The following is a 22936-nucleotide window of genomic DNA, read 5'->3' as shown; positions in this document are numbered from 1 at the left end:
AAAACTATGAACAAAGCTATAGACTTTATTTAAATTTCACAGGGAGGGTTCCCAGATACCCTGACTTGGTTTTAAGACTAAAATCCCATGTTCCTGGGGCACCTGGGTGGCTCAGTGGTTGGGTGTGTGCCTTTGGCTAAGGCCCTGAGCCCAAGGCCCTGAGCCCAGGCCTGCACTGGGCTCCCTGCTCTGTGGGAGTCCAGCTTCCTGCTTCTCCCTCTCCCACTCCCCCTGCTTGGGTTTTCTCTCTTGATGTGTCTCTGTCAAAAAAAAAAAAAAATTTTTTTTTTAAATCTTTATTAAAAAAACAAAAGTCCTATACTCCTAAAGTCCCTTTAGTCCTAGGCAAACTACAAAGGTCAGTCACCCTGTTGACCATTTTTTTCCGTTAATGTCCTTGTTCTGTCCCAGACTTCAACCCAAAATACCATGTTGCATTTGGTTGTCCTGTCTTACTCTGTTCTAATCTGCAAGTTTTTTTTCTTTCCTCATCTTTTATGACCTTGACACTTTTGAAGAGTACTGGTCAGGTGTTTTGTAGAATGTTCCTCAGTTTGGGCTTGCCAGATGTTTTCTCATGATGAGACTAGACTTATGGATGTGGGGGGAAATACCTATGGAGGTGAAGAAGGGTGGAAATTTGATGTTTTCCTTACTGCTATATATCCAGTGCCTAGGACTGAGTGCCTGGCCCACAAGCACCTAAAACCTGTTTGTTGAATTAATAAGGAAGGTGAATGGATGATTCTGTAGAAATTATTTAGTATTGGTTTGAAATGTTCTTAATAAGGACGACTTGTGGCTCAGTCGGTTACGTGTCTGCCTTTGGCTCAGGTCATGATCTTGGGGTCCTAGGATTGAGCCCCGCATGAAGCTCCCCACTGAGCTTCTCCCTCTGACTGCCGCTCCCCTGCCTGTATGCTCTCTTTCTCTCTGGCAAATAAATAAACAAATAAAATCTTTAAAAAAAAAAAAAAGCCTCTTGGGCACCTGGATGGCTCAGTGTGTTAAAGCTTCTGCCTTTGCCTTGGGTCATGGTCTCAGGGTCCTGGGATCCAGGCCTGAAGCAGGCTCTCTGCTCAGCGGGGAGTCTGCTTCCCCCTTTCTCTCTGCCTGCCTCTCTGCCTACTTGTGATCTCTCTCTCTGTCAAATAAATAAATAAAATCTTTTAAAAAATAAAAAATGCCTCTTAAAATTTTTTTCTTAATGTAGATAATATCTTATCACAAATATCGTTCTGAAGCTTTTTTCCCCCTCAATAATACGCTCTTACCCTATTACAAGTAACTATAATGATTCTTAAAATGTTCCTCTTTGCACAGATATTAAACTTCCTGAAGAACAGAACTAGGGAAGAACTGCTAGATACAGTAGTCACATTTACATGTTAATGGATATGGATAAATACCCAACTCAAGGGTTTGAAGGCACGTACGGAACCCTGCATTGTTTTTTTTTTTTTTTTTTTTTTAAAGATTTTATTTATTTATTTGACAGAGAGAGATCACAAGTAGGCAGAGAGGCAGACAGAGAGAGGAGGAAGCAGGCTCCCCACTGAGCAGAGAGCCCGATGCGGGACTCGATCCCAGGACCCTGAGATCATGACCTGAGCCGAAGGCAGCGGCTTAATCCACTGAGCCACCCAGGCGCCCCGAACCCTGCATTGTTTAAAAGTACCCGTGTTCCTCACATCTTGACTACATGGGAAAGCCGAAGCCAGAGCAGCCTGAAGAATGCCTGCGTCACTCCCTGGACTACATCTCCCAGAATCTACCGCGCTTCCACGGCCTACCTGGAGGGCGTGAAATGGAGTGACCAATCCCGGAGGATCTCAGGAAGGTGGCGCAGCCTCCACTCCTCACCTACGGCTCAGGAGCCCAGAGCTGCGGGACTACCACTCCCATCAGCCACCGCGGATTGTCGGGCCGGCCACCATTTCAAGACGCAGCAGGGACAGGAGAGAGCCCGGGACTGCACTTCCCGGCAGGCGGTGCGGCCCAAGGGGCGGAACTCCATTTCCCAGCAGGCTCCAGGCGGCGGGCGCCGTGGTGCCTTGTGTGGGATGTAAGCGCGGAGGTGGGCGCGGGGGACCCAGGCCAGGACTCTCCTTGGGATTTGGGGGGCTTGGCCTAAGGGCGTGTTCCGGACAGACTCTAGGTGCCCGGGGATACGGTCGTAGAGAGGGGGCGGGGCGGCCAGGGAGGGTTCCCCAGCGGGGTCCTAGGGGCGCACCCCCGTCGGGGCCGCGGCTCCTAGGGTTGTGGGGGACGAGGAGGCCCTTACTGCCTCGGCTGAGGGGTCTTCCACGGAACAGGGGGAACAGACGAGCGGAGGGCGGGGGGGGGCAGGAAAGCAAGAGAATGTAGGGAGTGGGGGTGTAGAACCTTAGCTGAGCCTGGGAGGGGGCTCCCCGGTCGTACCCGCCCGACCCTCCCTCCTCCGGCTCGCCCGCAGGCCGAGGCCCGCCGCCATGGGGCTGAAGGCCGCCCAGAAGACGCTGTTCCCGCTGCGCTCCATCGACGACGTGGTGCGGCTGTTCGCTGCCGAGTTGGGCCGAGAGGAACCGGACCTGGTGCTCCTGTCCTTGGTACTGGGCTTCGTGGAGCATTTCCTTGCTGTCAACCGCGTCATCCCCACCAATGTGCCCGAGCTCACCTTCCAGCCCAGCCCCGCGCCCGACCCACCTGGCGGGCTTACCTACTTCCCTGTGGCTGACCTGTCCATCATCGCTGCGCTGTATGCCCGCTTCACCGCCCAGATCCGTGGCGCTGTCGACCTGTCTCTCTACCCGCGAGAGGGGGGTGTCTCCAGCCGAGAACTGGTGAAGAAGGTCTCCGATGTCATCTGGAACAGCCTCAGCCGCTCCTACTTCAAGGATCGGGCCCACATCCAATCCCTCTTCAGCTTCATCACAGGTTGGAGCCTGACAGGTGGCAAAGGGCGAGAATCCTGTCTCACCTGGGAACCTTGGCCCACCTCTTCACAACCCTGTCTGGTTTGCAGAACCCATTAAGACCTGTAAGCCTTGTGAAGTGGGGCAAGTGTTACTACCCTCTTTGCAGCAAGGGAAACTGAAGCCCAGAGAAGGGAAGTGATAATGCCTAAGGCACAGAATGGCCTGCACCCCACTCACTTGACTCTGCCTCCTCAGTACCCCCATCCCCACCCTTGAGCAGCTACAGGAGTCCCTCAGCCCAGTATGAGGCACTGAAGGCAGGAGCAGATTTGGGGAGCGAGGAGCCATAAACCGGCTACATTTCAGACACTTAACATGAAAGTCAGTAGATGAGGGCGGGGCTTCACATCAAGGAGCTTAAGACTCAGGGCTTGCAAAGAACTTTCTTCGTTGCTCCAAGCCCAGTAGACTGGCAATCAGGTCCTGGAGTGCCACGCTGAGAAGGAATCTGAGGCCTCTTCTGTGCCTAGCAGGAAAAGAGTAACAGAAATTAGGAGTATCTACTAGTGGGTGTATGAAGAAGGAGTGTTGGCCAGAGGGTCCCGTTTTTGCTGTCCCTGTTATAACCTAACAGGCACAATAAAGCAATTATAATGTGGTTGCAGAGAAAGAGAGGGACAGGGTCAAAGACTGGGTGGAGTTGCGGGAAAGCCTAGAACTAGGTCTTCTGCTGCAGCACGTCAAGGGGGAGGGAGAGGCTTCGAACACAAAGGAGGAAAGGGATTGAGAACTGATGGGCAGGAGCCTCTAAGGTTTGGGCACAGGCCTGGAGGTGAGCATGGGAGGAAGCATGGCCCATCACGACCTGGCCCCTTCCCCTAGGTCAGAGCTCAGAGGACCCTCTTGCATTTCCTTCCCTTCCACAGGCACTAAACTGGACAGCTCTGGTGTGGCCTTTGCCGTGGTGGGGGCCTGCCAGGCTCTGGGTCTCCGCGATGTCCACCTGGCCCTGTCCGAGGACCACGCCTGGGTAGTGTTTGGGCCCAACGGAGAACAGACAGCTGAGGTCACTTGGCATGGCAAGGGCAACGAGGATCGCAGGGGCCAGACGGTCAACGCGGGTGTGGCTGAGCGGGTACTGCCCCTCCCCCAACTTGGTGCACTTGGTACTCTTCTCTCCTAGCCCAAGCCACTTCCCCTCCTCCTGGCATCACCTCCATATGCCAGGAATGAGGGGGGAATCCCCTTTTCCTGGTGGTCATTTTCTGGAGCAAGCCCAAGTGGGCCATCCTGAGACATCTGGTCTTGTCCTTTCCCAAGAGCTGGCTGTACCTGAAAGGCTCGTACTTGCGCTGTGACCGCAAGATGGAGGTGGCGTTCATGGTGTGTGCCATCAACCCTTCCATCGACCTGCACACCGACTCCCTGGAGCTGCTGCAGCTCCAGCAGGTGAGGGGTGCCTGGGGGACCCTGGGTGGGGGCGCTTTCCCTTCCCGAGCTGCAGCTTCCCCTTCCAGAACACAGGTTGATCATTCTCTGCCTGGCCTTTCCCAGGGCTCTTGGGAAAAGTAGAACTGGGATGTGAAAGGGCTTGGACTCCCGAAGGGGCTGGTTCCTCAATTCTGATCCCAGCCACCTGGTGGGAGGTCCCTGCTGCTGCCGAACTCCCATCTGCCTGGGAGACTGAGACCCTCCTCCCCTTCCCCCTCATGCCTCTCTCTCTCTCTCTCTTCTTCACCCCCCACCCCCAGAAGTTGCTCTGGCTGCTCTATGACCTGGGACATCTGGAAAGGTCAGTAGGGGAAAGTGGCCAGGCTGGGCCTCCGAGCGGGTGGCTGGGAGGCAGCCTGGACTCAATGACTCTTTCCCAGGTACCCCATGGCACTGGGGAACCTGGCGGATCTGGAGGAACTGGAGCCTACCCCCGGCCGGCCAGACCCACTCACCCTCTACCACAAGGTGGGGACATCTCAGGAGGGTACAGAAGGGGGGCCCAACAGTGGCTGGGGTCCCATTCTGTTTGGGGACTGGGAGGGGGCAGGTGAGGAGAGAGGAACTTGACGTGTATCGAGGGGTATCGCCCATCCGTGTCTCATTTAGTTTTTGCCTCGCATGTATTGAGAGCACAGAGGGCTGTCTGAGGGGTGTTCTGTGTTCCCCAGCGTGGGAGGGCTGGGGTCTGAATTTGTCCCCTCAACCCTGCTTTTTCTGCTGCCTGTTATTGTCCTAGAGTATAATAGAGGTCACCTGTGGCGGGAGCCCTAGGAAGGGGTTGTTAACTCTGTGGGGCTTGGGGAGTAGGAGGGACATTGGGCCCGGCTTAAAAGCCTTTGGTGTTTATGTAGGAGTGTGTCCGGGAAATGGATGCGTCCCGAGCTTGGAGAATGGGTCCCTTCCCTTTCCTAGCCCTTGTTCTCTGGGGGTCTCTGCCCCCTGCAGTGTGGTCCAGGCCTCAACAGGTAGCCCCCTGCAGAGCCTGGGCAGGAGCAATTGGCAGAGAGGACAGAGGGGGGTGGGGTGAGATCAGAGACGAGACTCTCTGGGATCAGCCCACTGCACCTCACGGGTGTGACCGAATGGGATTTTTGCCATCCACGGCCACTGGGGCTGCGCCCTGAGGTCCCTCCGCTCTGTCCCCAGGGCATTGCCTCAGCCAAGACCTACTACCGGGATGAGCACATCTACCCCTACATGTACCTGGCTGGCTACCACTGTCGCAACCGCAATGTGCGCGAAGCCCTCCAGGCGTGGGCTGACACGGCCACTGTCATCCAGGAGTGAGGATGCCCCTGCCAGGGCCTCAGGCCGGCTGGCCTTCCCCTTCTACCTAATTTCCAACCACCCTCATCCAGGCGTGAGGCCTGGGTCCCCAGCCCTACCCCTTCTCCCTCCAGTCCCCAGACAGCCAAAGCCACCATCACCCAGGAGGCTGGGACCCCTTGATGAGGGCCTCACACCTTTCCCTGGCTCCCATGGCCTCCCAGTTTGCGACCACTGCCATCCAGCAGTCGAACTTGTACCCCCCGCCCCATGCTCCCCCCACCCCTTACTCAGACCCATGATTTCCAAGGGAAGACTCCATCCGCTCACCAGGTCCCTGGGGGTCCCTGCCATGGCCCAGACCCCACAGTGCCCTACTGCTCTCACAGCTACAACTACTGCCGTGAGGACGAGGAGATCTACAAGGAGTTCTTCGAAGTAGCCAATGATGTCATCCCCAACTTGCTGAAGGAGGCAGCCAGCCTGCTGGAGGCCGGCGAGGAGCGGCCAGGGGAGCAGACCCAGGTGAAGGGCTGGAGGGGCAGCCTGTGTTCACCTTGCGGGCCTCCCTGCCCCCCAGCAGAGCTCCCCGTCCGTGGCCACAGGGACTGCTGCGTGGGACTGGGGCCTGCTGGGGGAAGGTGGCCCCGCATGGAGAGCTACATTCTATCTGCTGTAGGGGGTCCCTGGCCTGGCTTTGAGGGAGTGACTTTAGGGGTCACTACTCTGTGCCTGCAGGGAAAGGGTGTGGAAGCCCATCTCTCTCATGGTCAGTGCCCCTCATTCAGTTGGGGGGGTGGGGTATAGGTAAGAGTTGGCTTCTGCCTTCCCCCAAGTCCTGGCTAAGGACTGGTTTTATAAAAGGAAGGAGGTTCTGAAAGATCTAAGACATCTTTACCCCTTGCCCAGGGTGCCCAGAGCCAGGGTTCTGCCCTGCAGGACCCAGAGTGCTTTGCCCACCTGCTGCGGTTCTATGACGGCATCTGCAAGTGGGAAGAGGGCAGCCCCACGCCGGTGCTGCACGTGGGCTGGGCCACCTTCCTCGTGCAGTCCCTAGGCCGGTTCGAGGGACAGGTGAGGCGCAGCTGCGCAGGGCGGCAGGGGAGGCCAGGGGGGTGATGGCGGCTGCCGAAGCAGAACCTTTGTGGTCCTGAAGAGGCTTGGCTTGTCCCCTTTGCGTGCAGATAGGACTGAGGCCCTGGGATGCGTGGCCCGAGGCTGGTCCTGGGCTTCCAGCCACAGGCCTGCAGCCTGGTCTCCACTTTCCCTCCCTGGCCAGGTACGGCAGAAGGTGCGCATCGTGAGTCGGGAGGCCGAGGCGGCCGAGGCGGAGGAGCTTTGGGGCGAGGAAGCCCGTGAAGGACGCCGGCGAGGCCCCCGGCGTGAGTCCAAGCCTGAGGAGCCGCCGCCGCCTAAAAAGCCGGCCCTGGATAAGGTCCCGGGCGGAGGCCAGGGGGCGATGTCAGGACCTCCTCGGAAGCCCCCAGGGACGGTCCCCGGCACTGCCCGCGGCCCGGAAGGAGGCAGCACGGCTCCGGCGCCACCGCCTGCGGCGTCGCCACCGCCCGAGGGCCCGGTGCTCACTTTCCAGAGCGAGAAGATGAAGGGCATGAAGGAGCTGCTGGTGGCCACCAAGATCAACTCGAGCGCCATCAAGCTGCAGCTCACGGCGCAGTCGCAAGTGCAGATGAAGAAGCAGAAGGTGTCTACACCTAGCGACTACACGCTTTCCTTCCTCAAGCGCCAGCGCAAGGGCCTCTGAACTACCTGCCGGCCCTTGCGGTGGGGGGACAAGGGCACTCGGTCCCGATGGAGGGGCCACCCCCGTCACCCCCACCCGGCCCTCGAGCCCAAGCCCCGCCCCCGGGCCAAGGGGGCCTGAGCCCCTCCTTCAGGCCCCACCCCCACCCGGAACCCCTGCTGCAACTTGCGGGAGGGCAGACCACTCCCCGGCTCTGCCGGTCATTGGAATGTAGATCGCATCCCCTGGAATCCCAGCCGGCCAAGGGAAACCTCACTTGGAGCTCCATCATTAATCTTTAAAGGTCCAAGCACTGGAAACAGGCCCCACCTCAGAACCGAGGCTCTAACCCTGGACCAGACCGGGGCTGCTCATGGTTGCTCCCTGCCTGTGGGGCGGAGGTTTCGCCCTACACCCCAGAAGCACAGGTCCCGCCTCCAACTCCGGAACCTGGGACTCCGCTCGGCCCCTAGGAGTACAGTTCCGCACTTCAGAATTCCATCCTTTGGGAATCCAAGCCCCCGACCCCAAAGAACTTAAAACTTTCAGAGTTTGGAAATCCTAGCTTCTTCCCTTCTCTGCCCTGCGAGTCTGGGACACGAAACGCAGTCTCCGGCCTGTGAATCCTGAGCCCCGCCCCCTTCCTGACCAAACTGGCCCCAGATCAGAGCAGACCTCTTTCCGACCCTCTGGGAACCTCCCCGAGGTCCAGCCCGTCTCAGGGGACTCTGGAGGAAATCTGCAGGGGTTTGCGAGTGGGTGAGGGGAGCCTGATCTCTTCCTGTTTTGTACATAGATTTATTTTTCAGTTCCAAGGAAGATGAATACATTTTGTAAAAAAAAAAAAAAAAAGTACACGTCCGTGTTTCATCGGGGAAATTGCGGGAGGGGCGGGCGGGACAAGGAAAGGGTGTCCCCTCTTCCCTCTGCCTTCTGGTCTTCGGACTCCCCACCTGTACGGCACAGGGAACCGGTGGCCGGCCGAAGGGCCTCTGCCGGGTCTGCTCCGCCGGGCCTCGGGGCTTCCCCTCCCCGCGAGGGCCTGTCCCGCGGGCGCCTCCTCCCGGCCGGGCGGCGGGGCATTTTGCGCACCCCCCCTTCTGGCCCCGCCCCTGGCCCGGGCCCCGCCTCCGCGGCCTCGGAGACACCCGCGCCCGCCCCGGCGGTCCTGCCCCGCCCCACCCCGCCCCGCACCGCCCCGCGCCGGCTCCGCGGCTCCGCAGCTCACGACTGCCCGCCCGCCGGCCCGCCCGGCGCCGGGCAATGGCGCTGCTGCGGGACGTGTCGCTGCAGGATCCACGGGACCGCTTCGAGCTGCTGCAGCGCGTGGGGGCCGGGACCTATGGCGACGTCTACAAGGTGCGCCAGGCGGCCGGACGGGCGGGAGAGCGGCGGGGAGGGTGCCGGCTCTGCGCCGTACCGCGCATTCAGCCCCCAGCCCCGCCCCCTCCTCATCCCGCTTCACCTCCTCCGCCCCTGCAGGCCCGCGACACGGTCACGTCCGAACTGGCCGCGGTCAAGATAGTCAAGCTAGACCCAGGTGAGGGCCCGGGGCAGGGCCTCTGCGCTGGAGGGAGGGCGGAGCGCCAGGAGGGCGCTGAGAGTTGACCCCCTGAGGGGCAGGCCCCAGGAGGTACTGTCACTTGGGATCTTTCTGGCCCGGATGTGCCCATTTTGCAGATGGGGGCACTGAGTTAGAGCAATCCCTAGGCGCCTCCTCCCCATGATGCCCTGTTCTCCCCAGGGGATGACACCAGCTCCCTCCAGCAGGAAATCACCATCCTGCGTGAGTGCCGTCACCCCAACGTGGTGGCCTATATTGGCAGCTACCTCAGGTGAGGCTGCTTTATCCCCTTGCCTACCCCCAGGCAGCCCCCATGTGGCTCTGCTGTGTGCCCACCCCAGTTCTGTGCCCCCTCCACCCCCCAGGAATGACCGCTTGTGGATCTGCATGGAGTTCTGCGGAGGGGGGTCCCTGCAGGAGATTTACCACGGTGAGGACCGGGACTCCAGGCCCCAGAGGGCCACAGCCTTTTCCCAGCCCACCCTTCCCCAGCATGGGGCATAAGAGAAGAGCTGGGGTCCCAGACTCGGGCCCTTCTCCACTCCTCACTGGCTGTGTGACCTTGAGAGAAACGGTGTCCTTCTCTGGGCTCTGTATCCCGGGCTGTGCAGGGAGGGGATGTGGTCAACATCTATTTCACCTGGCAGTGCCTGCTGCTTTCCCCCACAAGGGGTGGCCTGGGAAGGTCAGCCTATTCTCCAGACCTCCATGCCAGCCTTCACCCATTCCATTCCAGCCACCGGGCCCCTGGAGGAACGGCAGATTGCCTATGTCTGTCGAGAGGCCTTGAAGGTAGCCGGGCCCCTAAGGCTGTTCACACCCCCAGTCCCAGGAGCTATGGGCAGGGAGCCCAGCTGGCCTGGCCTGTGTGTGTGTATGTGTGTGTGTGTGTGTGTGTGTTGGGGGTTGAGTGGAGTGGCTCAAGCAGAGCTGGCCTGAGGGGCTGTGGGTCCTGGCGGGGAAGGGGCCCCAGCCCTGTTGCCGGAAGCAGCACATTTCCCTCTTGGCTCAGTCACTTCCTGTTTGGGGAGAGGGGAGGAGGAAGCTGCTTGGGTGGGGGGCCCCAGTGGAGAGAGGGGGCTCAGGAAAGGGGGGGATAGTCCTGGGTGGCTGCTCTCAGGAGCTTCTCTTTGTCCCCAGGGCCTGCACCACTTGCATTCTCAGGGGAAGATCCACAGAGACATCAAGGTAGGGGTCCGGCCAAGGGCATCCTGGGAGGGCGGGGGGAGGCTCTCGGGGGCACCAGACGGGATTCTCTCTCCTCCATTCCCACAGGGAGCCAATCTTCTCCTCACCCTCCAGGGAGATGTCAAGCTGGGTCAGTACCCTGGGGACACAATCAGGGTGAGGGTTCTCTGGAAGCCTGTGGAGTCTTAAGGTCTGCATTGGAGGGCTGGGTGTCCTTGAGCGAGTCACTTCACCGCTTAACCCTCAGCTTCCCCGATGAGGACATGGAACCGCCCTCTTTCCCCACTAGCAGTTGGATGTGGTTGGGTCTGTATGGAGTCTAACCTGGGACTCCACACTTGGTCAGGGATAGAAGGTGGTTGACCCCTCCTGGAGGGGGCCCTGGCCTCGACTTGGATGTGTGGCAGTTGCGGCTGAACCTGGGCCACCTGCTCTCTGAACCCTTTAGGTGCATTCCGAGCCTCAGCCCTCGAGGTGGGTGGGGAGCTGTAGCCAGAGGGCAGGTGGGAACAGCTCTTTGTCCCTGCAGCCGACTTTGGGGTGTCAGGCGAGCTGACGGCGTCCGTGGCTAAGAGGAGGTCTTTCATTGGGACTCCATACTGGTGAGGCTGTGCCTTTGGCTGAGGGGGCAGGGGGGCACAGATCGAGCACTTGGCCATCCCATCTGTGACCCCCTCTCTAGGATGGCCCCAGAGGTGGCCGCCGTGGAACGCAAAGGAGGCTACAATGAGCTCTGTGACGTCTGGGCCCTGGGCATCACCGCCATCGAGCTGGGCGAGCTGCAGCCCCCTCTCTTCCATCTACACCCCATGAGGTCTGCTGAACACTGACCGGCCCCCTGGCCTGACCTCCAGTGCCCTGCAGACCTTGTCCCCTGACCTCGTGCTCTCCACAGGGCCCTGATGCTTATGTCGAAGAGTAGCTTCCAGCCGCCCAGGCTGAGAGACAAGACGCGCTGGTGAGGGCCCACGTCCCCTGCCGGGGCCTCCTTTCCAGCAGTCTCCACGGGGGCGGAGAACCTTCTGCCAACTCCCAGGGTGCAACCTGGGGAGCTCTGTGCTCTCAGCCTTTGTGGACTGTCTGTGGGCGGGGGCGGGGCCCACCCCTGCCCCTGGGCGCGGGGACCCGGTGTGGGCAGGGAGGGAGGGCACATGGTTAATGACCAAGGAGCCACCCGGTCACAACAGTGGTATCGCTCAGGCTGGCTGCCCTTGGCCTCAGTCTGTCTCCTTCCTGGAGCAGACTCCCTGCTTTGGAGCCGGCAGGATGCCCCCCATGAGGGCTAACTTGGGTCTGGGGGTGGGGGGCTCTTGTGCCCACTAGGACCCAGAATTTCCACCACTTCCTCAAGCTGGCCTTGACCAAGAACCCCAAGAAGAGGCCAACAGCAGAGAAGCTTCTGCAGGTGGGAGATGGGGGCAGGGCAGGGGCCGAGGGGTTGGCAAGCAGGGGCCTAGAGGCCAGGAACCAACCTGTGCCCCCCCACCCCCGCTCCTCCAGCACCCGTTCACAACCCAGCACCTCCCTCGGGCTCTCCTCACACAGCTGTTGGACAAAGCCAATGACCCCCACCTGGGAACCCCTTCCCCAGAGGACTGTGACCTAGAGGTAAGTGAGGGGAGCTGAAGAATGGATCTTGGCCCGGGCAGATGAGAAGCAATGCAGAGGCGGCCTGGGTCAGGTTCCTTTGACTTGAGTATTTCCAGCACTGGGAGCCTTCCTCCAGGGGCACCCACCCATTAGAAATCTTCCCTGGGCTCATCTTGCCCCCCAGGAACCCCCACTTGATAAATTCCTGCCCTTGGCTCAGGCTGACCTGACCCTGGCTAAGCTCTCTTCTGGTCTCTGTGTGATCTTTAGCCGGTTACTTGCTGCTTTGTGCTGGTTTTCTTCTCCTGATTCTTACGATAATCTCAAAGGGTTGTTGTGAAAACCAAATGTGGGTAAAGGACTTTGAGCAAGTGTCAGGTGCGTATCAACTGTCTGTGTTCTTTCCTAGACCTATGACATGTTTCCAGACACCATTCACTCCCGGGGGCAGCACGGCCCAGCCGAGAGGACCCCCTCGGAGATCCAGTGTGAGTCTGCTCAGCAGGTTACGTGTGGGGGGAGGGGAGGTTAGTGGGGTTGTGTGTGTGGAACTGGTGGGGGGCTGTGTAGATGGACTTGTCTGGGTGCTGTGTGGGGGATCCAGTGGGGGGCTGTGCAGGGGGACTCTGGGGGGTATCCAATGGGGGATGCATGTGGGGGTATGGTGGGGAGCTGTTGGGGGGTTTGGTGGGGGCTGTGTATATGGACTTTGTTGGAGGACTTTGGGGGGGATCCAGTGGGGGACACATGTGGGGGTTTGGTAGGGGAGCTGTAGGGGGGTTTGGTGGGGGCTATGTATATGGACTTGGTGGGGGGTGCTGTGTGTGCGGATGTGGATTTGGTGGGGGCTTATGTGTTTGGATATAGTTGGGGGCGTGGGGACTTGACGGGGTACTGACTGGATTTGGGGAGAGGCTGTATGTAGATTGGGGGGCTGTGTGTGGATTTAGTAAGAGGGCTGGGATTTGGATTTGCTGGGGGTTGAGTGTGGATTCGGTAGGGTAGCTGCGTGGACTTGGGGGCTATGTGTGGATTTGGAGTGCTGTGTGTGGATCTGGTGGGAGGTTGTGGGGGATCTGGTGGGGGGACTGTGTTGGTGGACCGGTGGGAGGCTGTGGTGGGGGGTGTTCCGGTGGGAGGGCTGCATGTATGGATTTGGTAGGGAACTGTGTGTGTGGATTTGGTTGGGGACTGTGGGATCTGGTGGGGGAGCCGTGTGCATAGACCTGGTGGGGGGTGCTGTGGTAGGGGATCTGGTGGGGGGCTGTGTGTGGGCATTTGGTGTGAGTATGAGAGTCATTCGAGAGACTACCTTGCTAACTCGCATACCCTGGGCCCCCCAGTTCACCAAGTGAAATTTGGTGCCCCACGAAGGAAGGAAACAGACCCACTAAACGAGCCGGTGAGGGGGGCCGGTGGTGAGGGGGGGCTGTGAGCCCAGGCGGCGTGGGAGGAGCTGGGCTAGAGGTTGAGCGCCTCAGATTCCTGGGGCCTGGGGAAAAACCGTGACACCGAAGGGGGTTGGGGGGTGCTTCTGGGCACCGTGATCACACCTTTCTAAAAAACGGGCCTATCACAGACATGAGCCCGCACCCCACCCGCTCGGTGTTCTATGTCTGGGTCCAGTTATCTGACCCCCCACCTCTGGGTCCCCTTCTCTGGTCCCTTTTTCTGCTGCTTCTCTCTCCCCTTCTCTTGCCTTTTGTCTGTCCTCCTCTTTCATAGTTTCTTTGTCCTTCCTTGTCTCTCGATCACAGCTCTCTTGCCTGTACCATGTCATTTTCCATCTGTCTGTCTGTCCGCTCTCTCCCACGGTCCCTCGAGCGCCCTCTCACGTTGCTTCTCTTCTCTCTGTTCCCTTTGGGCTTTTCTGACTTGGTTTCCCCACAGTGGGAGGAGGAGTGGACGCTGCTGGGAAAGGAGGAGCTGAGTGGGTGAGTGAGGGAGAGGGAAGCCACGGGGCGGGGGGGCTGCCGAAGAGGTTGACCTCTGACCTCATCGCCTCCTGCCCAGGAGCCTGCTACAGTCCGTGGAGGAGGCCCTAGAGGAAAGGTGAGGAACTGGGCCGGAAGGTGGTGGGGTCGGGCAGCTGGATCTGGGGCCCGGTGACATCTCATACTTCACGTCCCCCTGGTTTGTCCCCCACAGGAGCCTGACCATCCGGCCAGCCTCAGAACTCCAGGTACAGCATGGAGAGGAGTTGGAGCTGGGGCTGGGGGGTGGGGGCTGCAGAGGGTACAGGTGGGTGAGACCAGGTTACAGGAGACCTGCTGACAGCCAGGCTCGGTCCCCTGACTCTCCTCCCAGGAGCTGGACTCCCCAGACGATACCACAGGAACCATCAAGCGGGCCCCGTTCTTGGGGCCGTCCTCTGCTGAGCCTCCAGCCGAAGAAGACCCTCTCTCCAGCCCCCTGGGTGAGTCCAGTCTTGGGGGACCAGGAGGCCAGCTCGGGTGGGGCTGGAGCTGGAATTCACAGCCGGTCTGTGCCTGCAGGAACCCCACCTCCGCCGCCCCCAGGCCCTAACAGCCCCCCGCTGCTCCCCACTGCCTGGGCCACCATGAAGCACAGGGAGGATCCTGAGGTGAGACGGCGCTCCAGAGGGACCGGGAAGATGGGAGGCTGGGGTGCCCCCTCGGCCCTGACTTGGTCCCTCCCTTCCAGAGATCCTTGTGCCATGGGCTCCCCCCAACCCCCAAGGTGCACGTAAGTGTCCTGCAGCCCTGCCTGCCCGCTCCCCACCCCCCACCCACCTCCTGCCCCCCCCCACCTCTGTCTTCTTCACCAGCCTCTTGCCTTCTCTCCAGATGGGCGCCTGCTTCTCCAAGGTCTTCAATGGCTGCCCCCTGCGGATCCACGCAGCTGTCACCTGGGTTCACCCTGTCACCCGGGGTAGGCCAGGGCCGGGAGGAAGCGGGAGCCCAGGAATCCCCCAGCCTGGGCCAAGGGTGGGGGCGGACCCCTGACCCCAGACCCCCTCCCCACCGCGCAGACCAGTTCCTGGTGGTGGGGGCCGAGGAAGGCATCTATACCCTCAACCTGCATGAATTACATGAGGACACGCTGGAGAAGGTGAGGCCCGGCCGGCTTTGGATGGGGGAGGGCCCTGGGAGGCTGGGGTGCTGACTCCCCGTCCACCCATCGCTCTGTGGCCTCCAGCTGATTTCGCAGCGCTGCACCTGGCTCTACTGTGTGAATAACGTGCTGCTGTCGCTCTCAGGTATGGGCTGGGGCCGCCAGGGGCTGGGGCCTGCCCCGCCCCCAATCCACGCTCTCTGAGCCCCTCTCTCCCTCTCTCCGGCAGGGAAATCCACGCACATCTGGGCCCATGACCTCCCAGGCTTGTTTGAGCAGCGAAGACTCCAGCAACAGGTTCCCCTCTCCATCCCCACCAACCGCCTCACACAGCGCATCATCCCCAGGTCAGGACCCCCAGCCGAGGAGCCTGGATGATGCGGTGTGGGGCAGGAAAGGGGGGAGGTGGAGGGGCAGAGCCGTGGTTGGACTATGTATGGCCTTGTATGGGACTGGGCTTGTGATCTCACAGGTTGCTCTGCCTGTCTGAGCCTAGTTGCCTCCTCTATCAGAGCCTTGGTAGCTCCCATCCCCGGCCCCTGGGTCTCCGGGCCTGTTTGGAAGCAGGGAGACCCTGGTGAGGCAGCTGTGGTCGTTAGGATACCAGGAAATGCTTAGCAAGCACTTGCTGTAGGTCTGTGCCTAAGCTCGGCTTAGAGACAGCAAATCACATGCGTCCTTAATGGTCAGTACCTGGCCAGGCAGGGAACCAGAGGGAGAGCTGGTGGGGGGGTGGGGCAGAGGCCTCTGGGAGGGCAGCCACCCAAGGCCGTTGGGTTGGCAGGTGCACAGCAGGCTTCTGTGCAGATGAATTTGGGAAGGGTGTTCCAGGCAGGGGAAGAGCACGAGAGAATTCTTGTGGGTGATGTGGGGAGTTGTCTGGCCAGAGGGAGGAGGGCAGAGCAGCCTGAGGGGAAGACACATGGGTGTCAGAGCCCTTCCTTTGATGCCAGGCCCAGGATCTGGGTTTTGTTCAACCAGCAGCAGCAGGGGGAGCGTTTTAGAAGGATCCCTTAGTATGTCAGTCGGGACTCTCCCTGTTGTCAGCGATGCGGGTCATTGACAGAAGCAGGAAAGGGGATTTAGTGGCCCATGTAACTGCAAGGTCAGGAGTAGAGTTAGCTTCAGGCCCAGCTGGATCCAGGCTTAAACGGCTTCATCAGGAATCTGCCTGCATCTCTTGGCTCTGCTTTCCTCTATCCCCTTCCTCCTCAGGTAGGCTTTCCTGTCCAGGGAGGCAGGCCCGCCGATCCAGACCAGCGTTGCCTTAGCTAACAGCTCTGTGGTACTAGAACCTTGGCTTCCAAGGGGTTCCCACAAAGTCCATGGGTCTAGCTTAGGTCCCCGCGCACTCTGAGCCTGTCCCTGTGGCCACAGCATGAGGAGCTCAGGGGGTGGGGACATGCCCACCTGGGTCACGTGCCCTGTCCTAGAGCTGGGGGTCAAGAGAGACAGATGAAGACTAGAGGCATCTGCTGGCTGGCTGTGCTGACAGCCATGTTCAGCTTGAGCCATGTTCAGGAAGCAGGGTTGACTGGCTCTGGGGCCTGACCGGAGTGAGCAAGAGGGAGAAGGGAGGGACTGGGGCACCTCGGGGGAGTTGGTGCCGTGTGTTTTGTGAGGTGTCCAGGGTATGTCCAAGGTCAGCACCTTGGACGTGTCTGGGGCCCTCTGTGAACTAGAGTCCCTCGTATTCTCTGGACTCTCTTGTCACGAGAGACAGACAACAAACAATCAACATAAAAAGCGTATTCTCTGATGATGTGCAGAGGGGGAAATGGTACGTAAAGCAGGGGGAGAAGGAGAAATAGGAGGGGTGGGGCCTGGATTGTGTTTTAAACAAGGTGGTCAGGAAGGACCTGTGACGTGTGCTGTTTGAGTAAAGACTTAGAGCAAGCCTTGTTGATATCTGGGGAGGGGGGCATTCCAGGGGGCCAGGACGGCCAGTGCAAAGGATCTGGGGCAGGAACAGGCTTGGCCTATTTGACAAACAGCAAGGAGCCTGGTGTAGCCAGATGGACGGAGTACAGGGAAGGTGATCTGGGAGGGCCCCGTAGCCACAGTGAGGCCTTTGACTTTGACTCTCTGCAGCCCGAGGGCCGCTGCAGAAGAGTGACGTGGACTGAGGTTTTCTGAGGTTCATGGACCAGGGATCCCTGTAGCCACTGTGTTGAGAATAGACTGACGGGGTGAAGAGAAAGCAGGGAAACCGGTCAGGAGGTTCTTGGAATCATGAGGCTGGAGGCCATGGGGGCACGGGTCAGGGTAGCAGTGAAGGAGATAAAAAGCGGCTGAATTCTGGTTTTCTTTGCAAGTTGAATCAGTAGGATTTCCTGACAGTTGGTGGGTGGGAGCGAGAGTCTAGGATGACTCCGGGGTTTTCGGCCTGGGCCGCAGGAAGGATAGAGCTGTCGTCAGATGGGGGTGTCGTCGCATCGAGTCTGAGATGTGCAAGCGGGACCTCCGGCAGCTGTGTGCCAGCTGTGTCTGGATTCGAGGAGGGGGTCCTCGCTGTGGGGCTTGGATGTTGCCCTGCCCAGGGGGCATGATGGGAGCTGGTAGGGGCGTCGAGAGAGGTCAGGCTGGTGGCTACCCCAGCTGGGGAGCTGTGGGCCCAGGCCCTTCCTGCAGCGGCCTCACTCATATACCACATCTGGAGCCCTGCGGCCCTGGGGCTTCCTGAACTCAGCTCCCGAGCAAACCTCTGCTTTGTCCCAGGACCTGCAGGAAACGGGCCCATCAGAGCCCCAGCTTGGGTGTGTGTTTGGAAAGTCACAGAGTCATGGTGTCCCCTTTGCACATTAAAATCAGAGAGCCAGAATTGTTTGGAGGAAAAAAAAAAAAAAAACCAGATACAAAAATATATGCCTCTGTCCCGTCCAGAGGCCATTTGGGACAGAGAGCAGCAGGAGCCAAGGGAGAGGAGACAGAGGGGCAGACGGCCTGGGTCGCTGGGAGGCCTCCAGACGTGTAACCCTGTTCCCCAGAGAAGGACTCGGACTCTGGAGGTCCCCTGAGGGCTTGGGGGGCAGCCAATAACCAAAGCAAGGATGATACCTACTCTCCCCCTGCCGAGGCGGCCCAGATAGTTGAGCCACCTGCTGGCCTCCTGTGGCATCTCTTCAGCCGAGGCCGTTTGTTTGTGGTTTTCTTGCAAGTCTTGATCCCCTTGGGCCCGCCTGCCCTGCTGTGACGTGTGACATGTGTGACATGTGGCAGGCAGAGGGCGGGGGAGTGGGTGGGTGGGTGCGGGTGCTCGGACGGGCCTCACGGGGGCTGGAGCCACCATCCGCTCCTGCCCTCCCCTGCCCTTGTTCCTCCGTTCACGGCCGCTTTTAGATCTTGCCTTCGCCTCAGAAGGATTTTCAGTGACTGACAGTGGGCAGGAAAGTAATTATTCAGACTGGGAAATGCTAGCCCTGCTTGAGTGCACGCAGCGCAGCGCACTGGGCTCTGCTGGAAGCCCTTCTCCTCCCCGCGGGGTCGGTGCCACAATGACCTCCATTCTCCAGATGAGGAAGTTGAGGCAGGGGCAGGTCAAGCGAGCTGCCCAAAGTGGCGCAGGTGAAGGGACTTCTGTGCCCACACCCCTGCTGCACAGGCTGTGGAGGTGGGCGCTGGACCCTCAGTCTCTCCCCACCTCCCCATCAGGCAGGGAAGGGGATAGTGCCCATCTCAGGGCTCAGGGGGGCCTTGACCTTGGATGGCGCCCATGACCCACGCCCTGGTCGTCACCCCCTGCAGGCGCTTTGCCCTGTCCGCCAAGATTCCAGACACCAAAGGCTGCCTGCAGTGTCGTGTGGGTAAGAGCCGGGTTTTGGGGGCTGGGGGGGCGGAGGTCACAGCTATGTCCCGGTCCCCATTGCCGGCCTCTCTTGCAGTGCGGAACCCCTACACGGGCAGCACCTTCCTGCTGGCCGCCCTGCCCGCCAGCCTGCTCCTGCTGCAGTGGTATGAGCCGCTGCAGAAGTTCCTGCTGCTGAAGGTACGCCACGGGGGTGGCGGCAGGGAGGGCTGCGGCCGGGATAGGGGCGACCCTGGGCGGCAGCAGTGGGCCTGGGGGGAGAAATGGAGACCTGAGCACCGCTGCTGCCCCCAGAACTTTTCCAGCCCCCTGCCCAGCCCAGCAGGGATGCTGGAACCCCTGGTGCTGGACGGGAAGGAGCTGCCGCAGGTGTGCGTGGGGGCAGAGGGCCCGGAGGGGCCTGGCTGCCGAGTCCTCTTCCACGTCCTGCCCCTGGAGGCTGGTCTGACTCCTGATGTTCTCATACCCCCTGGTAAGCCGGAGGGCTGTGTGTAGGGGGATGGGGGTGGGGGGGAGTGGAGGGTTAGGGATTGGCTTCACAGCAGCTTAGGGCCCTGCGGAGAGCCTGGAAGCCCAGAGCTCCCAGCGCCACTCCAGCCGGGCTTCTTTAAAAGGTTTCATGAGGGGCGCCTGGGTGGCTCAGGGGGTTAAGTGTCTGCCTTCGGCTCAGGTCATGATCCCAGGGTCCTGGAATCGAGCCCCATATCAGTCTCTGCTCAGCGGGGAGCCTGCTTCCTCCTCTCTCTCTGCCTGCCTCTCTTGCCTACTCGTGATCTCTGTCTGTCAAATAAATAAATAAAATCTTGGTTTAAAAAAAAATAAAAGGTTTCATGAGACCCCAGGCTTGGCAGCTGAGAAAAAGCCTGACCAAGACCGGTAGGGGCCGCAGGACAGAACCCGACTGGGCAAGGCAGACACCGAGGCCTTCATTCTGAGCGGGGGAAGCAGGACACTGGGTTGGGACGGCTCAGGGGAGCAGAGGGGGTGGCCGTGGGTCAGGAAGGACAGGAGCACTGGACTGAGGCCGAGTTGTGCCCCCAGCAAGGGGCCTCCCACACCGGCCTTCATTCTTAATCTGCACGATGGCCCCGCAAGGTCGCCATTGCCCTGCCTGTGTTTCGCATGAGGGAGCAGAGAATGCGAGTGTGACTGCTCCGAGACATGCGGTCCCATGGCGGCAGAGTCGCACACTGTGCTTCCCCCGGCTCCAGAAACCCTGGCCTCCCCGGCCTCCTGGGACGCCCCTCTGCCTCTCTACGTGCCCGCAGGCGGGTCACTCAGCAACTCTGAATCTCAGTTCCCCACACTGGCCCGTGTGGGCATCTGTCAGACTGCTGTGGGGTTGGAATGTGCTTGTGGGGACAGCTGGCCCTCTGGCGGGCCCCAGCGAGGCTGGTGGCTTAGCCGGGCACCGTCTCCCTTGTCTGCCTGCAGAGGGCCTCCCCGGCACCGCCCAGCAGGTGATCCAGGTGGACAGGGACACAGTGCTAGTCTGCTTTGACCGTGAGTGCCCCTGAGGTCAGGGCTGGGGGCAGTGGAGGGGCCGCGGGGAGGCTGAGGGAAGCCACGTGAGTAAGGGTCCGCCTCCCCAGAAGGGGACCACCCCATTCGCACCCACCAGCCCTCTCCCTGTACAGGCTGCGTGAGGATTGTCGACCTGCTGGGTGAGCCCACGGCCGCACTGGCGCCTGTGCTGACCTTTGACTTCCCCATCGAGACCGTGGGTGAGTGAGCCGGATGGGGGTGGGGCCGGGAAGGTCCCTAGCCTGGAGCATGGACTGTGGCCCCTTGGGGGCCGGGGGTGGGCAGCTGGATGAGGGGGCAGGCCCCAACCCCTCTCAAGAGCCACACGGCTCACCTTCCATCTGCAAGAACCTCTGTGGCCAGGTCCAGGGTGTGGCTGGGGCGGGGTGGGGGGTGGTGTGTCCTCAGAGCTGGTGCAGGCCTGAGGCAACCTGATGCCTCCTAGTGTGTCTGCAAGACAGCGTGCTGGCCTTCTGGAGTCATGGGATGCAAGGCCGTAGCCTGGACACCAACGAGGTAAGTGGAACTCAGGACCCTGGCTGCCCCCACAACCCCATGCCCTGTTGGCCCCGCCCCTTAGGAGAGGACTTGCTGGGGTGGCCTCAGTGCCTCTTTTCTTCCCAGGTGACCCAGGAGATCACAGACGAGACAAGGATCTTCCGGGTGCTCGGGGCCCACAGGTAGGACACAGTGCCCCGAACTCCCCTTCAGATGCGCCTGCGGCCGGATGCAGGTGCACACAGGTCTTCCCTGCCTTGCTCACATCCGGTTCTCTCTCGCCTCCAGAGATATCATCCTTGAGAGCATTCCCACCGACAACCCAGGGGCTCACAGCAACCTCTACATCCTCACCGGCCATCAGAGCAGCTACTGAGGGGGCGGGTCTGGCCTTGCCATCCGTTTAGGCAGAGGGCCCTCTCCCCGGTCAGAGGAGCCCAGGCTGTGCTGGCCTAAAGGGCAGAAATAATCCTGAGAAGAGTTTTGGGACTATAGAGGGGAGTGGAGGGGAGCCCACCCCAGCCCCCCCACCCCCCCTCCCCCGGCAAAACTGGACCAGAGGAAGCTGCTGTCCCCTCCCCCTCCCCCTCCCCTGTGCGCAGCTGGGGCTCTGCGGCAAGGGCCCTGGGCAGGGTGGGGGCAGGCCCAGGCGACCCATTCCATTTTGTTCCACATTTCCTTTCCATTCTTCCTGCCAAGAGCCTGCCCCCTGCACCCTGTCCTGGGGAACATGGTATTTAAAAGAGAGACTATATTGGTATTAAAGCTGGTTTGATTTTACTCCACTGATCCCTCTTTGTGGGGGGGGGGGGAAGCTGAGCCCACGGTCTCATCTCCCTCCCCCTCCCCTCCTTCCCTCCAGCTCATCTCTCTGTGGCACCAGAAAAGGGGGGCCACCCATGGGGGAGCCAGGCAGAGCTAATGGAGAGGCCAGTGTCCCCGAAAGTCATCTCGGGGGTACTGTCTTCCCAGACACCCCTGCTCAGCATGAGCCCTCGGCTTTGAAGTGTGAGGCCTCTTTTGTGGCCCAGGAATCATGCAGGTGGGGTTAGGACCCCGAACGAAGGGATTCTCAGCCAGGGCACCCCTGCCCCACCAGGGATCTCACCGGGCAGCCAGGGCCTGGGAAGGGCCAGCCACTGACTGCGCTATAGACACAGTCTGCTACGAGCTGTGTCCCTGCCCACGCCTGGGGCTACCTCCCTGCCCCCAGCTGTTGCCCAGGTATCAGCGCGTTCCACCAGGCCGGCTGCAGAGTACGGACACCGTCCGCAGGCTGGACTCGGGGAAGATCAGCCTGTGTCCGTTTCACCAGTACTCCCAGACGGCCTCCTGAGCGCCAGACCCTGGGCTCACAGAGGGTCGGTACCAAGATATGGACCAGCTCCCAGTGAAGGCAGTGATCCTTGCCGGAGCCTGCATCGCAAGGGTACGTCTGTCTGCCCATGGCGGACCTTGGGCTTTGCATTGTCATTCTCGCACTTTTTCCTCTTAGAGGGCTCCGTATCCTTAGGCCAGGGCACCCCACCCCGCCATTGCACTGACCAGGCTGCTCTCGACTGCTGGAGCCTCTGGGCAGGTGAGGCCAAAGAGGCAGGATGGCGGCTAGCCTTGAAGGAGAGGTCAGGTGCCCACACAGGACCCTGGCTGCCTAGGGTAGGAAGGCCCTGGGTTTGGGGAAGAGCTTGAGCAAAGGCCCAGCGGTCGGGTCTCCAATGTGGCCCAGTTATCTTCTGATATTCCAGACAAGTGTTTGAATGAAGAATTCCTCTCCACCCGCTGGGTTGCTGGTATTTGATAAATGGATGCACGGGGCAGCTTACGTGAAGAGCAGCAGCCCAGTCCCTACTGCCCTGCCAGGGGCCCCGGGCCATCCCAGGTTGTCCTGTCGTCCCCTTGTCCGCCCTCCTGCAGAGCCCCGTCTGCTCTAACTCCTAGGGTTTTTTTTTGGCTGAAAGAGCTTGTCAGACCGGGAGGGAGACAGAGCTGGACATGGGCAAGCACGCCTACCCTTCTCCCTGAGACCCGAAGGAGGGTAACAGGCACCTCCCAAGTTCGGACAGTCTGCGCCTGCCTGGAGGACATATGATGGACCAAATGGTGGAGGGACGTGATCGATAGATCCCTACCTTCCCATTTTCCAGATTTCTTGGTGGAGGTGTGGGACCGAGTTGAGGAGTGCCAGGGGTGGAGAGGTGGGATCCCACTCAGCAGAGGCACCTGACCCTCAGGCCAGGTGCCTCTCCAGAGCAGAGAGGTTGGACCCTTCCCCGCCCCCGACAAAGCAGCAGCCA

General features: G+C 60.4%; 2 protein-coding genes across 4 annotated transcripts; both read left to right on the top strand.

Moving 5' to 3' along the window:
* The first annotated feature begins 1915 nt into the window (after positions 1–1915).
* MEN1 (menin 1) lies at positions 1916–8242 on the top strand. Of its 3 annotated transcripts, none has more exons than XM_059146499.1 (10): positions 1916–2065; positions 2456–2916; positions 3824–4032; positions 4218–4346; positions 4649–4689; positions 4769–4856; positions 5538–5674; positions 6047–6182; positions 6567–6731; positions 6937–8242. In XM_059146499.1, coding segments are annotated over exons 1-10 (1851 nt in total). In that variant the 5' UTR covers positions 1916–2063; the 3' UTR covers positions 7420–8242. The 3 variants fall into 3 exon arrangements, with proteins under 3 accessions (XP_059002482.1, XP_059002493.1, XP_059002500.1); XM_059146510.1 differs by having other exon boundaries at positions 1925–2077; XM_059146517.1 differs by having other exon boundaries at positions 1971–2158.
* Positions 8243–8577: 335 nt separating this feature from the next.
* MAP4K2 (mitogen-activated protein kinase kinase kinase kinase 2) lies at positions 8578–21422 on the top strand. The gene is made up of 32 exons (XM_059146318.1): positions 8578–8757; positions 8881–8938; positions 9143–9233; positions 9328–9392; positions 9699–9754; positions 10103–10150; positions 10238–10280; positions 10680–10752; positions 10833–10964; positions 11046–11108; positions 11474–11555; positions 11651–11758; positions 12150–12228; positions 13084–13142; positions 13631–13674; positions 13754–13792; positions 13889–13922; positions 14048–14156; positions 14236–14324; positions 14405–14446; positions 14548–14632; positions 14733–14812; positions 14900–14960; positions 15045–15162; positions 18560–18618; positions 18697–18800; positions 18915–19092; positions 20055–20123; positions 20258–20344; positions 20590–20660; positions 20769–20824; positions 20931–21422. The coding sequence occupies exons 1-32, from the start codon at positions 8662–8664 to the stop codon at positions 21016–21018; spliced, it is 2466 nt and encodes an 821-aa protein (XP_059002301.1). The 5' UTR covers positions 8578–8661; the 3' UTR covers positions 21019–21422.
* Positions 21423–22936: the final 1514 nt, after the last annotated feature.

This window comes from Mustela lutreola, chromosome 1 (assembly GCF_030435805.1).
Source record: "Mustela lutreola isolate mMusLut2 chromosome 1, mMusLut2.pri, whole genome shotgun sequence".
Taxonomy (NCBI): Eukaryota; Metazoa; Chordata; class Mammalia; order Carnivora; family Mustelidae; genus Mustela; species Mustela lutreola.
The sequence above is the reverse complement of the archived record's forward strand: the minus strand, read 5'-3'. Positions and strand labels throughout refer to the sequence as shown.